Source organism: Carassius carassius, chromosome 38, assembly GCF_963082965.1.
Source record: "Carassius carassius chromosome 38, fCarCar2.1, whole genome shotgun sequence".
NCBI lineage: Eukaryota > Metazoa > Chordata > Actinopteri > Cypriniformes > Cyprinidae > Carassius > Carassius carassius.
The window spans coordinates 14,825,779-14,841,428 of record NC_081792.1 but is presented as its reverse complement, the minus strand read 5'-3'; the positions used below and the strand labels follow the sequence as shown (position 1 = coordinate 14,841,428).

General features: G+C 37.1%; 1 protein-coding gene across 2 annotated transcripts in view; it reads left to right on the top strand.

The window, feature by feature from the left end:
- The first annotated feature begins 6,881 nt into the window (after nucleotides 1-6,881).
- Nucleotides 6,882-15,650, top strand: part of LOC132119394 (leucine-rich repeats and immunoglobulin-like domains protein 1) — a 42,844-nt gene continuing 34,075 nt past the window's right edge. Inside the window, exon 1 of one of the 2 annotated variants that reach the window (XM_059529298.1) lies at nucleotides 6,882-7,987. In XM_059529298.1, the coding sequence (XP_059385281.1) occupies nucleotides 7,797-7,987 (191 nt within the window). In that variant the 5' untranslated portion in view covers nucleotides 6,882-7,796. The remainder of the gene's footprint in view (nucleotides 7,988-15,650) is intronic. The other variant, XM_059529299.1, reaches the window with a different exon arrangement.

Sequence of the window (15,650 nt, the reverse complement as noted above, 5' to 3'; positions counted from 1 at the left end):
AGCAATGCGATTGCTTTAGCAATGTTCTCCTTAGTCAGTGTATTCGGGTGACACTTTTCTTTTGTACGCAGAAAAAAAAATTGTTCTTTCCTGTGCAAAAAGAAACAGAAAATTAGCTGTTTGCTTTGACAATGTCATACGAAGTTTTGACAAATGCTTTCCTTTTTATATTTGGCTTGGGCTCACAGATTCCAACTACAAAGTCACCCCTCTCTTTGAACTGCGCAAATAATGGACTTTTGAATCGGGTTCATTACACCATGCTAATTTCTATTATGAGCGATTAAATGCAGCTCCCCTCTCTGCCCTATCATAGCCGTCGCCAGAAGCGGAGCTCTCTGTAGGGGTTCCGGTTCATTTGGGCTCTGCTCCCACCCCTCCCTCCAGTGCGACTATTCAGACGACCTGGCCCAATCTATTCAGTGCAGCTCTATTCAGGTCTGGGAGAAGAAAGAGAGCCAGCGAGAAAGACAGAGAGAGAGAGGAAAAGAGGAAGAGAAAGAAAGGTTTCACAGCTGCAGCTGCTAAACGCAGTGTTTGGGATTGCCGAGCATGCATGGGTTTCAGACCACTAAAGGGTTCTGGCCTCTTCTTCTCATCTCCGTCTTCGTTCATTCTCTAACCTTCCCTCCTTTATTGTGCCTCATAAAGGATGAGAAGAAAGAGGAGGATAAATGGGAAGAAAACAAGAAACGTGGTGTTTCTTGTTTTCTTGTTAAGAGAAACGTGGTGTTTCTTGTTAAGGTCATTTGAACAGGGTTATATTCCTGGTGGGGCTTTATCTTAAAGGAATTGTTCTCACAAAAATTACTTGCATATTCAGCCTCATGTCATTTCAAACCTGTATGACATTCTTTCTTTGGTGGAACAAAAAGAAGAAATTTTGAAGAATGGTACTGTCGCTCTTATACATGCAGTTACAATGAATGGACCCTGGGGTGTTCAAGCTTGAAAAAAGACACAAAAGCACCTTAAAACTATAGCATAAGCAGTCTTATATAGCATATTCTAATTCTTCTAATGCTTTGTACTTGTAGGAAACAAGTCCATCATTAAGGCATTTTAAAGGGGTCTTATGATGTGATTTTTCCTTTCTCTTTGGAGTGGTACAGGCTCTTGGTGCATGAAGAAGATAAAGTTGTAAAGTTGTTTGTAAGTTTGTAATGTTACAAAGACTAAAGTCTCAAATCTAAAGAGATATTCTTTATCAAAGTTAAGACTCTGCCACGCCCCCCATGTCTACTTCACTATGTGGAAATATTTGCTTAATGCCGCCCTAGGGTGGTGTTGGCGCAGTGGATAAGACACATGCCTGTGGTGTGAGAGACCTGGGTTTGAATCCACTGTGAGACACCAATGTGTCCCTGAGCAAGACACTTAACCCCTAGTTGCTCCAGAGGCGTGCGACCTCTGATATATATATAGCAATTGTAATTCGCTTTGGATAAAAGCGTCAGCTAAATGAATTAATGTCTACTTCACTATGTGGAAATATTTACGTAATGCCAACCAAATGTTCAATCAAAGAAAGAAGGCATGGTTTCATTAACCGCAGTTAGGGTTGAAGCAGCTATGTCAGAGAGATGCTGTGTGTATCTAGGCGGAAGCAAAAGCACTTTATTTGGCCATCTGAAAGCAGATGCATTTAGGAATCTTTAAGATTACTTACAAAAGAACAGCAACACATTTTATGCACAAATGTTTTGTAAATCTAGGAGAGGAGGAAATTCGGACTTTCCTAAGACAATCTGGCGCTTCTGAATCAGCGACTGTAATTATGTTTTGTTATTAGTTTAAGTATCTGCTATTGAATGTTCAAACGTGGAGTTTTGCGCTTGTGCCTGTGTGTGTGCGTGTGTGTGTGAGAGAGAGAGAGAGAGAGAGAGAGAGAGAGAGGGTCACACAGTGGAGTCATCTGTCTTTAACCGTCTGTGTCTCATGTACTGCAAACACATAGGAGCTTCATCACTGTATCAGTCACTCCACTCTGTTCCCCTTTCGGGCTTAAACTGATGGTAAAACTAAAGACATTATTAAATGTTTTTACATTTATTGTGAAAGACGAAGCTTGCCATCATGGAAAGGGGCATTACATTTCTGACGAGTGCTTGTGGTGATCGGCCAATCACAATGCACTGGGTCAGTTGGCCAATCAGAGCAGACTGCGCTTGTCGGAAGGAGGGACTTTGTAGAAAACGATGTGTTTGAGAGAGGCGGGGCATAGAGGACTTACTATAATGTACAGTATTTGAAAAAGAATGCGTTTTCTGAACATTAAAGCATGTCAACATATTATGTACCACCAAATACACAAAATCTTTAAAAAACACAAGATCTTTTAAAAAAAGGCATCATATGATCCCTTTAACTTTAAACAGTTGCTTCTGGACAAAATATGTGTCCATAATCTATAATAACACTTCATCCCTTGAAAAATCCCCTGTTGTCCTCTCATATCAAAATCCACCCACATATTTGTTTAAAACTGTTTTTGGACTGTTTTGTTTGTATACTGTGCTTGATCTGTGCATATCTCTCTCTTGATGTAATGCTAAAATTCTCCAAATCTGGTCCGATGAAGAAAAAAACTCATCTACATCTCAGATGGTCTGTGGGTGAGTACATTTTCAGCAAATTTTCATTTTTGGGTGAACTTTTCTTTTAACTGCTCCAACTGGATCGAAGTCGGATTTGAACTCCAGAACCAAATCATTCTGATTTGATAATGATCATCCAGATGGTCTTCGTAAACTTGATTAAGTGATTAATTGAAAAGATCTTAAATGTATAAAGCATTTATATGACATCACATCTTGATATTTTTGTTGAAAAAATAGGACGGTTGTCTGTGAGTCACAGATTGTGAGAGAAGCTAAACAAGTGGTTAAGTCAGGTCTGAATTTGTCTACATTTCAATCCCCAGCGGGCCACTTTATCAGTTTTATCTCTGGAGAGACTCTCTTAGTCTAAGTAAATCAGTGTGCCCCTATTACCCCCCCCTGCAAAAAAGACATAATGACCACTTCACCAGCTCATCAGCCACTTAAGATAGTTAGTGACATTGATAAATCACCCATAAATCTGTGCCCCAAGCATTGTGCCATGTGCTCATTTGTGGTAGATTGGAATGAGGATCATGTAACTTTAAATAAATTGAATTTCCCCAGCCGAGCTTCCATGTTCATTGGACTCCACTGAAGACATAATTTAATATACATACTGGAGTTTCTGTAGATTTACCAGTTTGATAAGATTATGCACACACCATGTGAGGTTTTGAAGCTTCAGTGAAAAGTTTTGTAAAAGTGTCATGTTAGATTCAATTTATCTCAAATTTCCTTCCCAAATACTACATGAATTACATTTCATCCCTATTTCCTTGTCTGCATTTATGTGGTGGAAAATGTACAGTAGCTCACCTTGAAATAAACTGTATATTATATTTTTCAGTTAATTAATATGCTCTTTTAGAATGTTAAAATATTATATTTAAACTATTTTTGCAATTTAAATTAAATGAAATTAAAAGATAATGTAAAATAATTAAATAGTATTTAAGTTCAATTAAATCAAACCATTATTTTATTAGATTATCTGACAAATTACATAATGACACCTTTGGTCTGAGATCATACAATACTAAAAATAATACCCTGCCTGGTTCCAGAGAGAAAACCACTGATAAGCGAACCTAAAAAATAAAAAATAAATAAAAACCTTTTTAACAAGATTGCTGCTAAACTAAAGATGCATCACTTTTTAAACGTAGCCATAAATAAGTCACCTTTCACACACTGCATTCCTGCCCTGTGGCACACACACACACACACACACACACACACAAACACACACACGCAGATCATTGCTTCTTTTATCACGTATTTTGCACTTGGCCCTATTAAAACACTCCTGCTCAAATAAACAAGAGCTTCCCTGTGTTTGTGTTCTCCACCTGCCAGCGTATGGGAGGCAGTGTCTATACATCACTCCTGAATCTGTGTGCTGATTGAGGACACCAAGGAGACGTTGCCCAGGTAAACACTTAATAAAAGCATGCTGTTAACACAAAGCTGTTGCAACAAGGCATACCTTCTCCAGGGATGACATCGAGTGATGGGCAACCTGTGCAACACTCAAAAACAGGTCAAGGAGGAGACATCTTTCAACACTTACAGTAATGGCCTGTAGGCATCGAGCTCTAGGAAATGAAAAGAACTTGGCAGAAGTTGGCGACATCCACTCACTTCATTGAACAAACAACAGTGAGATGTAAATGTTAGTATACATACACAATAAAAAAGAAAAAGAAAAAAAAAATCTCTACCTTCTTGTTCGGACACCTGCACAGGGGCTGTGCAAAGTTCTGCTTGACTCATGCCACTGGGCCTGAGATAAGAGAGTGTTTCTTAAAGGAATAGTTCACCCAAACATCAAACTTTGCTGACAGTTTATTCACACTCAGGCCCTCTAAGATGTAGTTTGTTTTTTCATAAGAACAGATTTGGAGAAATTTATTGCATCATTTGCTCACCAATGGATCCTCTGCAGTGAATGGGTGCCGTCAGAATGAGAGACCAAACAACTGATAAAACATCACAATAATCCACGAGTAACCACACAAAAACAGTCCATCATTTAACATCTTGTGAAGTGATAAGTTGTGTGTTAATGAAGAAAATTAACACACACACACACACACACACACACAAAGGAAAATATGCAAAATATTAAAACAGAAATTCTTAATAATATTATATAAATTGTATGTTATGTTAATTATTGTGTGTTAATTAGAGATGTGCTTACATATCCAAAGTTTAAGGAAAATGTATTATTCATTTTTAAATGGTCACATCATTGTACCTTTCCTTAAAAATGGTATATATATATATATATATATATATATATATATATATATATATATATATTAGTGCTGTCAAATGATTAATTGTGATTAATCGGATCCAAAATAAAAGTTTTTGTTTATGTAATATATGTGTGTGTACTGTGTATATTTATTATGTATATACAAATACACACACATAGAAAATATTTACATGTATTTACATGTGTATATTTATATAGCTTATATTTTATGTAAATATATTTAATTTACAAATATAGCATATTTTTCAGAAAATAAATACATGCATGTGTGTGTATTTATATATACATAATAAATATACACAGTACACACACATATATTACATAAACAAAAACTTTTATTTTGGATCCGATTAATCAATTAATCATTTGACAGCACTAATACATTTATATTTTTTTTAGTAGCTTTTTAGCCAGGACTCACAGATATGATGGGACGTGCAAGTGTCTCTGCTTCATATTAACCCAGGCATTTCTTCGCTATTGTGCACAGCCGTTAAACATCCAGAGATAGTACAACGTGCTGGCTTCGTTTCACGCCTCTCCGTTTTATTGTTGACGAATAGCTTGAGCAGATGGGCTCGTTATCTTTGAAGTTTCCTGTACGGCCAGCGTGATAAATTGGCACAGGACTGTCTGCAACACACACATAAACACACAGAGAAAAACACACAAAACACAATTCATGCAGATGGAACAGCATCTCTTCCAACCTTGAACTATCTACCATTTAAAAACTCTGGTTCAGGCCCACTTCACTTTACTCTGTCTATCAGAGAAGCACCAAATCCAGTGTCTTTATGCTTTGCACCATCTGTCCAAACCCTCGCACAAGGGTCTTTCATCTTTTTCCAGCTGTGAATGTGCGCTAGATGGAGAGTGAGAGATAGAGAGAAGAGAGAACAAGAAAGAGAAGTAAGGATCTCTCATCTGATACGCACATTAGTTTACTGGCAAACTTTCTCACCATTATAACTGATCCAAAAACATCCCAGAGACAGTGTTTAATAAAATTATCAGTGAGAATTCATATAAACAAACATACAATTAATAGTTCTACTAACTCTTAATGTTTCCCTTTAGATTACAGATTGTGTCCGATTCATATGTCACATGTGTTAATGCAGATTCAGTGCATTTACTATTTGCTAAATAGAGTTGTATTTTTCCATTATGGATTTGAAATATAACATTGGTATTGCATTGTTTTTCCAAGTTCACTTACACTGCTGATACCCTTTGAAGCGCAAAACTGTGTCTCTTTATGGCTCTTTATGGTCTCTTGACACTTGTGTCACTTACAAGTTGTTTGTAAAGCAAATGATTTACATTCGGCACACTGACAAATAAATCATATGTGAAACCATGTTAAGAGCTCTTCTCAGAATAGAAAGCCAAAATACCTAAGTCAAATGCCTTTGGGTTACAGAGGACAAAATGTGGGATCACTTATTTGGATTATGTTTATCAGCAATGTAGCTTCAAGTTTATTTCATGTCAATATTACATTAAATAAAGCACTGTTGATGTTGACACTATGTATTTTTAATTGATGCCTATTTGTCAAGGAATTTGTCAAGGCATGGAATAAAAAGCTTTATGTGGCAAAGAAACAGTATTTTGCAAATTAAATATTTTAGCTTTTCTGTGTCAAAAACAATATGGGGATTGTAATAAATAAATAAGAGCAGAAAGTCTATTGTTTATTTCACTTTCCTGCTTTTCATTTTTACATTCTTAATGGATATATTACACTATATATATTATAGAATAAACCAGACATGAACATTGGCCCTTTAAGACGCGATGAGAGTCAAAGGGGGCGTTGCCGTTTCGCACTCTGGGTGTGAAAGATGGGCGGGGCTAACGCAAGGTGACTGACAGCTGGGCTCCAGCACTTCCAAAATCGTGGCGCCTGAGAGTTCCAAAGCAGCCAATGAGATCCAGAGTTTGACCGTCAATCATTCTCCAAGCACCAATCGGAAAGCAAAATGAATGAATCTTTATGACTTCTAATGTATCCAACGTGGGACTAAAGAACGTCTGGATAAAAAGAAAGTAAAGTCCGGGAGGGGGAAAACAAGCGGAGGTGAATTTGTGAATTATCGGAGTTTTCGAACCGTACAACGAGATAATTTCCTTTAACCGCGCGCAGGTCAGTAAAGAGAGAGAGAAAGTAAACGAACGCGAGCCGCAAAGTTCACAACAGTCGGACTGTTTACTGGAACCTTTCGCTTCAAAAGTGTTTTATCACAGTTCACTCGAGTGATCCAAACTCCTGCATTCGCAGTTGGAAAACTTTATATCAAGTCCGCGAAGAAACGAGAGCATTAAACTTTTTTAAAGAGTGCGGTTTTTCCTGAGAAAAAGTTTCTTCAAAGCGCCGACGATCTCAGATTTTCTTTCAACACATTCGTATGGAGTTAATGGACACGATCGACTATGGTTTTACTTTTCAGAATAACGAATCACTTGGGATCAAGAACTTCAGAAACATCGACGCTTTAAAGTCCTCAAACTACGTTTGATTCAGTCGATCTTTCTTTCCAAAACAAAGCGCCTGTCTATCTCCCATCCAGACCCCTTTTCAACCTTTTAAGGACAACTGCATTTAGTTTTGGCTTGTGGACAAGTTTCTTGTATTGCCTCGTCGTGACTCACCTTTGATTTACTTGCGTGGTGGTGCAGCGGGGGAGATACAATTTTACTGTGGACCGTTTTCAAATCTGGGACTGATGCATTGCCTTAAAACAACCCGATGTAATTTCACATTACCGCTGGGTAAACAAACAACTTAATGAAGTCGAAATACTCGAACTCTGGGAAACTCAATAAGCTCGAGCTGTCCGTTTGTGGATGAGAGAGAGAGAGAGAGAGAACTGTCTTTAAGCGCTGAGACAACTGGATACAAAATGGCGACGTGGCTGGGACAGATGGGATCACTTTCATATCATGTGTTTTATTGGCTTTTAACGCTGGAACTGATCATCAATTATGGCGCACCGTGTCCTCAAAACTGTACGTGTACGCTTGATGCGTCCGACTGCAGTCATTTAGACATTACTGATGTCCCTCAAGACTTGTCTAAGACCACTGTCCATCTGTAAGTACACAAAACTGGCCAGCCCGAGTCAATTTAAAACCCCATTTTCTTCAAAACAACACGCTTTATGTCCTTTAACGCTCTTAACTGATGTTTCCCAGGGAAGAAAACGACTCAAAAGTCACAGAATGACAAACGACAAGTGTCACGTCCTATATAGTGCCCTACACTTATTTATTATTACTTATAAGTACTGACAAAAGTTTGTGTTTCCATTAAAATCATAAAATGGTATTGGTTAGAAGTAGTCTCTGGTCTCTTCCATGCTAGTTACTATCATAAGTTTGGAAACTTGGTTTTGTGAGCCCTGATGATATGAGTCAAAGTCATATGCTGGAAGGTAGTTTTGTTCCTTAAAATCATATATTTATTAGACTAGAGTGCTAAAAACAAGGCATAGACACAGGTTGTGTTCAGTGTTTATTTTATGTCAAACCTATTTTATTAAGTATTTGACAAGCGTTACCTTCAGTTATGCTTTCCCACAGGAACTTTTCATAAACTTTGCCATTTCGTACTGTGGCATTAATAATACAGTTCAGCGGTTTTGACATTATATTTGGTCTGGTTTATAGATTTTGGCATGTTATTTTCTTCATAAGAGCCCTATGCTAAGACGGTAGATAGCAAGTCTCGTAATAAACACTGAGAACAGTGGCAGTTGTTATTTTTACATTTATCTGACATACCAGATATATTTTGAAGATTGTTTTTTTTAGAACATCCCTCAAAGCCATTTTAATAATCTTCTTTCCTTAACATTTTTCCTCAAACATGACATCACTTTTAAAGATGTCTTTTTGGGGCGATAAGCTTTGATGTGATGTATCTCTGTGGCCGAGACAAAGTTTCTATGGTGTTATCTTGCCTGTGTGTTCAAGATAACAATCATATCATTTTCAAAGGGAACGATTTTACTGTCCAGGATTATCTTTAACACCTTTACTGCATGTCTCATCACTGCAAAGATACCCATTTTGTCTGTCAATTTCAGAAAAGCAGCTCCCTTACTGTTCTTGTCAGGTTTAAAAGATGGTTATCGCGCACAAGTTTCAACACGGAAACATCAATTGAAGTCATGAGCTATCTGTTTAGTGTTTTGTATGATCCAAATTGTCAAATTTTTTGTCAGACCTGGTGCGTTACATACGTCATTTGGTTTAATTGGAAATATATGAAGGCAAAAACACTTTTTGAAGACAAGAAGCTTATTAGTTGTAACCGAGGCTGGTTGACATAATCATTCTTTGTCTGACAGGATGGCGAAACATTCATTACACGTGATATCAGGCTTTAGATGGGAATGATTGGCCAGGTAGTTCTGCCTCAAGGACTGTATAACCTACTGCTGAGTGCTTTAGTCTATGGCCCTTGGATTTACCATTTAAATGCATAGTGATTTTTAGGGAATGCACCGATCATGATATTTCATGGCCGATTCTGATACCGATGTTTTACAAACAAACTGGCCGATTCCGATACCGATTTCCGTTTTTTTTTATCTTTAAGCAACAAACAAGAAAGAAGGAAAGTGTGCATAAACAAGATGTTTATTTGGTATTTAATAGGCCAAACTGGCTTTTGGCTATTGAAAACAATAACTGCAAGCATCTGAAATTAACAGCAGTAACTGCACAATAAGTAGCCTACATTCAATACAAACATAGATGATACAGACATCAGCATTTAGCTTTTGTTTTTGAATTGGGTTGAAACTACAGAGAACTGGCCTTAAATTTAAAGATTAACTGTAACCATGTGAAATTAAAGGCAATAACGACATAGCCTAGTTCTACAGTCCAAACAACACAATCAACACACATTCAATAAGATGTTTCTTAATCAGCATTCAGTATTTTAGTTTTTAAATTTGGTTTTAAATTAAAAAAAAAGGTCTTTACCAGTGTCTTTATTTACAGACTAAATAAAAGTATGCTATATAAATAGATTATTCCAATATGTTAAAATCAAATATTGTTGGTGCGAATAAAACAAAGATGCAAAGTGTTTTTATTCATCCAATTAAAAAAAAAAATTAGGGTAATGATTCACATCTATATTTTTTTTAACTTAATAACCGCCCGGTTCCGATTTATGGCCGGTCAACCGGTGCATCCCTAGTGATTTTGGTAGGAAGCTGATGTGACGTATTTCAGAGCAAAACAGGATAAAATCTAGGAGCATGGACTTGATTAATCATTATTGGATTGGATGGTGAAAAGTGGTCTCTATATGACAGGTGGTTGGAGAGAAGAGGTTGAAATAAGAGGGCTTGTTGACATCAGCAAAAATGGAAAGTAGAGTACATTTTTAACTGTAAAGGTCTTTGCAAACAGAGTCCGAAATTTTCGCTTGTTGAAAAATATATACAACCTCACGTTGTGTGAATCATGTTTACACACTGCCTCCGAAACGTTCGTCCGTCATAAAAAAAAAAATTCAGATCATGTTCGATTTTCTGCGTTTTTGCAACCATAGCATGCATTTTGATAGGAAAGGATGGTGAATACGAAAAATTGCATGCAAAAATGTCGGACCCAGTGTGCAAAGTCCTTAAGACCAGGAAAGTCTAACCCTAACCTAACGCTAAGAAAGTAAAAGGGACAAATTATATTTCATGTTGACACTGTTGTTTCAGCTACCCATTGTTCAAATGTGGGAAACTCTTCCTCTTGACTTACCTTATATAATGCGTGCCCGTTTTTAATATTCAAACCTCATTGACAACAACAGCAGTAAGAAACTCAAACCAACTGTCTCATGTTGTTGTTAACCAGTGACTATTTGTCTCTCAAAAGCTTAAGGCAACTGTGGTCTGTCATAAATACTGATCATTTATAGTAATTAATCCTCACAACTATCGCTATTCACATGTCGCTATTCATGTTCAGTGCTTTTGTACACCTCTGGCAATTCACAAGCAGTCCAGGTGCTTGTGCTTGTGACATCCAAACCTGTTGCTTTCATAATTACATGGCACAAACTTGCCCAAGGAGTGTCAAACTGCATTTTAGGGCTGCACGATAAATCACATGTAGGGCTGGGATAAACGATTATTTTTTAAACGATTAATCTAGCGATTATTTTTTCGATGCATCGATTAATCTAACGATTAATTTTTCAGACCGATTTGATTTCGATTATCTCCCCATTAATTGACTACTAACAATTTATACATGTTGATTTACATATCTGAATGAAAAAAATATAAATTCCTTAACATTGCAATATATGTTTATTGCTCTTAAAATTACAAAATAAAAGACTGACTAAGAATGCATTACTTTGCACTTGTATAGAGACAGCATTCAATAAAACCTTGAAACCTTGAAAACACATAGCTTACTGAAACAAGCTTACTGAATATATAGGGCCTAGCTTACTGAAAAAAGTTCTTTCAGATGAAAATAACAACAACTTGATGTCTAGTATTCAATAAAAAAGGTCACCAAAAATACTTGTTTAGAGCAATTGTAAGAATACAGTATGTAAATGTAAACTTGAGGGCTTTAAGCTAATACAGAGAGTGCTTTTACAAAAAAAAAAAAAATTAACAGTGGGAGCCAGCAGCCTGTCATGGAGAAAAAAAATCTCCGAATGCTCCACGTTGAACTTTGGCGTTCCGCCCTTTTTCTATCGTGTCTAATGATTTTGGTTAATATGCACAAGGGAGGGAGAGAGCAAGAAGCGCTCGTGTTGTTTGAAGACTGTGAGTGCGCGTGCAGCCGGGGCTCTCTCTCGTACGCGCCCTGTCACTGTCACTCATCGATCAAATAAGGCTTTGACAGCCGCCAAAAAAAAAGATCAATGCAGAAAAACCCCTGGATTGGTTATATAACGTTGGACAGAATGTTGATCCGGCCATCGCGTATATTCAGCGCACATAAGGTAAACGTTTTGCAAACGTTTTTTAGAGAAATAAAAACAGGTCGACGAATCGATGCGCATATTTTGCGTCGACATATTTTTTGCGTCGACGTCATCGATGACCTCGACGCGTTGTCCCAGCCCTAATCACATGCGTTTTTCATGTGCAATTCGTTAGTAAAGCCGGTTCTGTGATTAGTAGTAAATCTCCATCACATGCTTTCAGACGGAGTGGCATTTACTACACATAGCTGTAGTTCACTGACAATCTACTTAACATCGCGTTCAGAATCTAAGGCGATTCAATCTGCATTTTATGAACGTGATATTGCGTAGATTGTCAGTGATCCGTGTATTAAATGCCGCTCCATCTGAAAATATGTGATTGAGATTTACTACTAATCACAGAACCGGCTTTACTGACGAGCTGTGCATGACAATCTCATGCAATTTATCGTGCAGCCCTACAGCGTTTTAGCATTTCCATGAACTGAAAGGCCCGTTCCAGCATCTTAATGTCTCTTAGTTTCTGCTTTCATGTTGACAGATCCAACAGAAGCTGGATTTTAAAGTTATAGACCAGAGATATTTTTTGGGCTGTCCGTCAATGCAATGTATCATTTAAGAGTAGAAAATGCTGTGGTTGGAAAAACCCTGAGGACATGGCCTGAGTATAAAATCAAGCCTTAATACCTTCCAGTTGTCCAAATAGGTTCTCCATACTGCCCATTTTTTTTCTTTCTTTCATTTACTGGTTCCCCCGTGGCTCAGAGAGACCTTGATGGTGAGTAGGAAGCAGTGAGGTGTCGGCATCGCCAACTCGCACATGGCCCTTTGTGGATTTAAGTTAGCCTAACTTTGAGATATGGGCTTAAAGGGGTGGTTTGGGATTTTTGACATCGGACCTCATTTTTAAGTCAGCCTGGTTGTTATTCATCAGTGAAGACATTTTTTTTTTTTTAATTATCCAGTCTTTATATTTGGATAGATAGCCGATGCTAGGCTAGCGCGAGTCAATGGGTATATGGTAGCCAGCCATTAAAAACCGTTTTACCCGCTCCACAGTGCAACAAACTTAAATCAATTATAACACTAGACTATCAATGCAAATGTCCGTTGATAGAATAATGTTAGAAATCAAACTTACCTTTCATCACATTGCATTAGTTATAATTTGTTCCCTGTAATCATAAGCCTTGTCGACAGCAGCAGCGGAGTGATATTGATTACCTAGGCAACCGAGTGAGCCGGTCCACACATGACGCAAGTGCTTCTGTTCTGTGTTTACTTTTTGCCGCATTACTAACCGGAGCAAAGTAAAATTCCGCAGCGGCTGAGAAACTAGTTCCTTTAGGATCATTGAGATGAGTTTGATTTCTAACATTATTCTCTCAACGGACATTTGCATCGATAGTCTAGTGTTTTAATTGATTTGCGATTAAACGGGTAAAACGGTTTTTAATGGCAGGCTAACATATACCCATTGACTCGCGCTAGCCTAGCATCAGCCAACTAACCGAATATAAGGACTGGATAATTAAAAAAAAAAAAAATGTCTCCACTGATGAATAACAACCAGGCTGACCTAAAAATGAGGTCCGATGTCAAAAATCCCGAACCACCCCTTTAAGAACTCCATTAAGATAAAGACTGATTGAGTTCTTCATGGTTGAGGGTTAGAGAAATAGTTCACTCGAAAATGAAAATTCTGTCATCATTTACTGACCCTCATGTCATTTCAAACATATTGTTCTTTCTTTTGTGGAACACGAAGATATTTAGTAACCAAAGAGTTTTGGTGACCACTGACTATGGACACAGAGACATTTCTCAAAATATCTTATTTTATATTCCACAGAAGAAAGTAAGTCATACAACTTTGGAAAAATAGGTTGAATAAATGTCAATTTTCATTTTTGGGTGAACTGTCCCTTTAACCTGAGTGTGGAGGATACGGTCAAATTAACTGATGAATCTTATGAGTAATATTATTGGCTTCATCGTTGCACGACACAATCCTCCAAACTCTCCATCCACAAATTCGAAAAAGTTGTCTGAATTCCTAGTGAATTAAATTATTTTCTTTTAAAATGATTTTCTGCATCTAATCCATCTGAAGTAATGAAAGGCAAAAAAAATTAAGCGATTTTGGTTTTGATTATGGAAATTTATGCCTGTCTTTGGCATCTTACATTCATCAGGACTGACCCTTTAAAATTCAGGATAAATGAGATCCGTTTTTGATTAAATAGCTATTTGATTTTGTTTGTGTATTCAGTGTGCTGTAAAGACCAAGGTGATGGAAACAGTTTGGCTTGATATAACGAGCTGTATGAGTCTTACTTCTCAAAGTAAACTACAACGACCCTTTGGTGGCCCTCCTGATCGTTTTGAAAGCAGAGGGGGTGGTTGGTTGGTTTGTATGTGCAACCTGGGTTGCCACATGTGTGATTGTAGTTTGGCCACTCTTTAGGGTTGGTAAACAGCCTGCCAGATTTTTCTCATCACCACAAAAGGGGGTTTAATGTTTCTTTTTTCATTGTGGGGGACGTTCTGTTCTGTACAGTCCCTGTCACCTGTTGAGGAGCCTCTGTGTAAACCTGAATGTTAAGGGTGTGGTGCTTCTTTGGCCAGACTTCAAGAGTTAGTTTAGTGTCATGGTCCGTTGCTTTCCATTGACGAAACTTCTAGCCTAGATCTTGATCTGCTTCTCCGACCCGTTGTTTATTCTTTCAACATGTGGAAACCAGTCAGCAGTATCGGGGCTCAACATTAAGCCTTGGCATATGCTTGTCCTTTGGTCAATCACTTGTCCAAGAATAAAAGTTACTTGTCTAAAAAAAAAAGAAAAGCAATTTTTTATATTTCTTGGCATGTAAATGTAATTTTTTTCTGAAGCAATATTCTCATCAATATTCTGCAGGTCTTAATTATTTGCACCCTTAAATTGATTTCCAGGGCATTTTGGTTTTTGCTTTTATAAATGTATATTTTTACCTTACCTTATTAAATGTATGTAATCATTCATGTCAAAATCTTTAATTTTGCTACGAAATTCAATTACTATGTGATGTATGACCCTGTATGAGTTTTTGTCTCATAAGCAATATCACGTGAGCAATGAGTGCAGTATCACGAGTGCTGTTTTTGTCCCAAATAGCACAAGTGCAAATGTGATACTGATTTTATACAACAGTTCAAGAAATAAGAACTTAATGTTATGTTAGGCACACATTTTTTGGTCAGTTTAGCCAATGCAAATATTACCAATTAAATCCATTGCAGAACTGTTGTGCATCTCAGAGCAACACACAATTTCTTAATGAATCAGCATTCAGTGGCTCATTCATAAAGAGAGCCATTTACTTAATTCCTGAATCAATCAGTCATTTGAACGAATTGAATGAATGAATGACTCATTCATGACTTGTTAGTTAAGAAATTTAGTGCCACCACCTGGCAGTTTTACCCAAACATTAAAAATAAAGAAAATCAAAAAAGCTACTTTTTGTGATATCTATTTATTTATTTTTTCTCATGTAACACAGTAATGACTTTAAATTACCTGTTGTGGGTAATATCTTAGCCAGATTTGATGTGTGATTAATATACGATTAATTAGGGCTGGGCGATTTTGCCTAAAAAAAATCTTCGATTTTTAAAGAAAAATTCGAGTTTCGATTCGATTTTCAATTTTTTTTCAATGCACTTAAAAATGACTGCAGACATCAGATATAGTGTCAAAAGTGCAACTTTATTGCTATGATTGTCCTCAAGAGTTAAAATGCGTAGAATC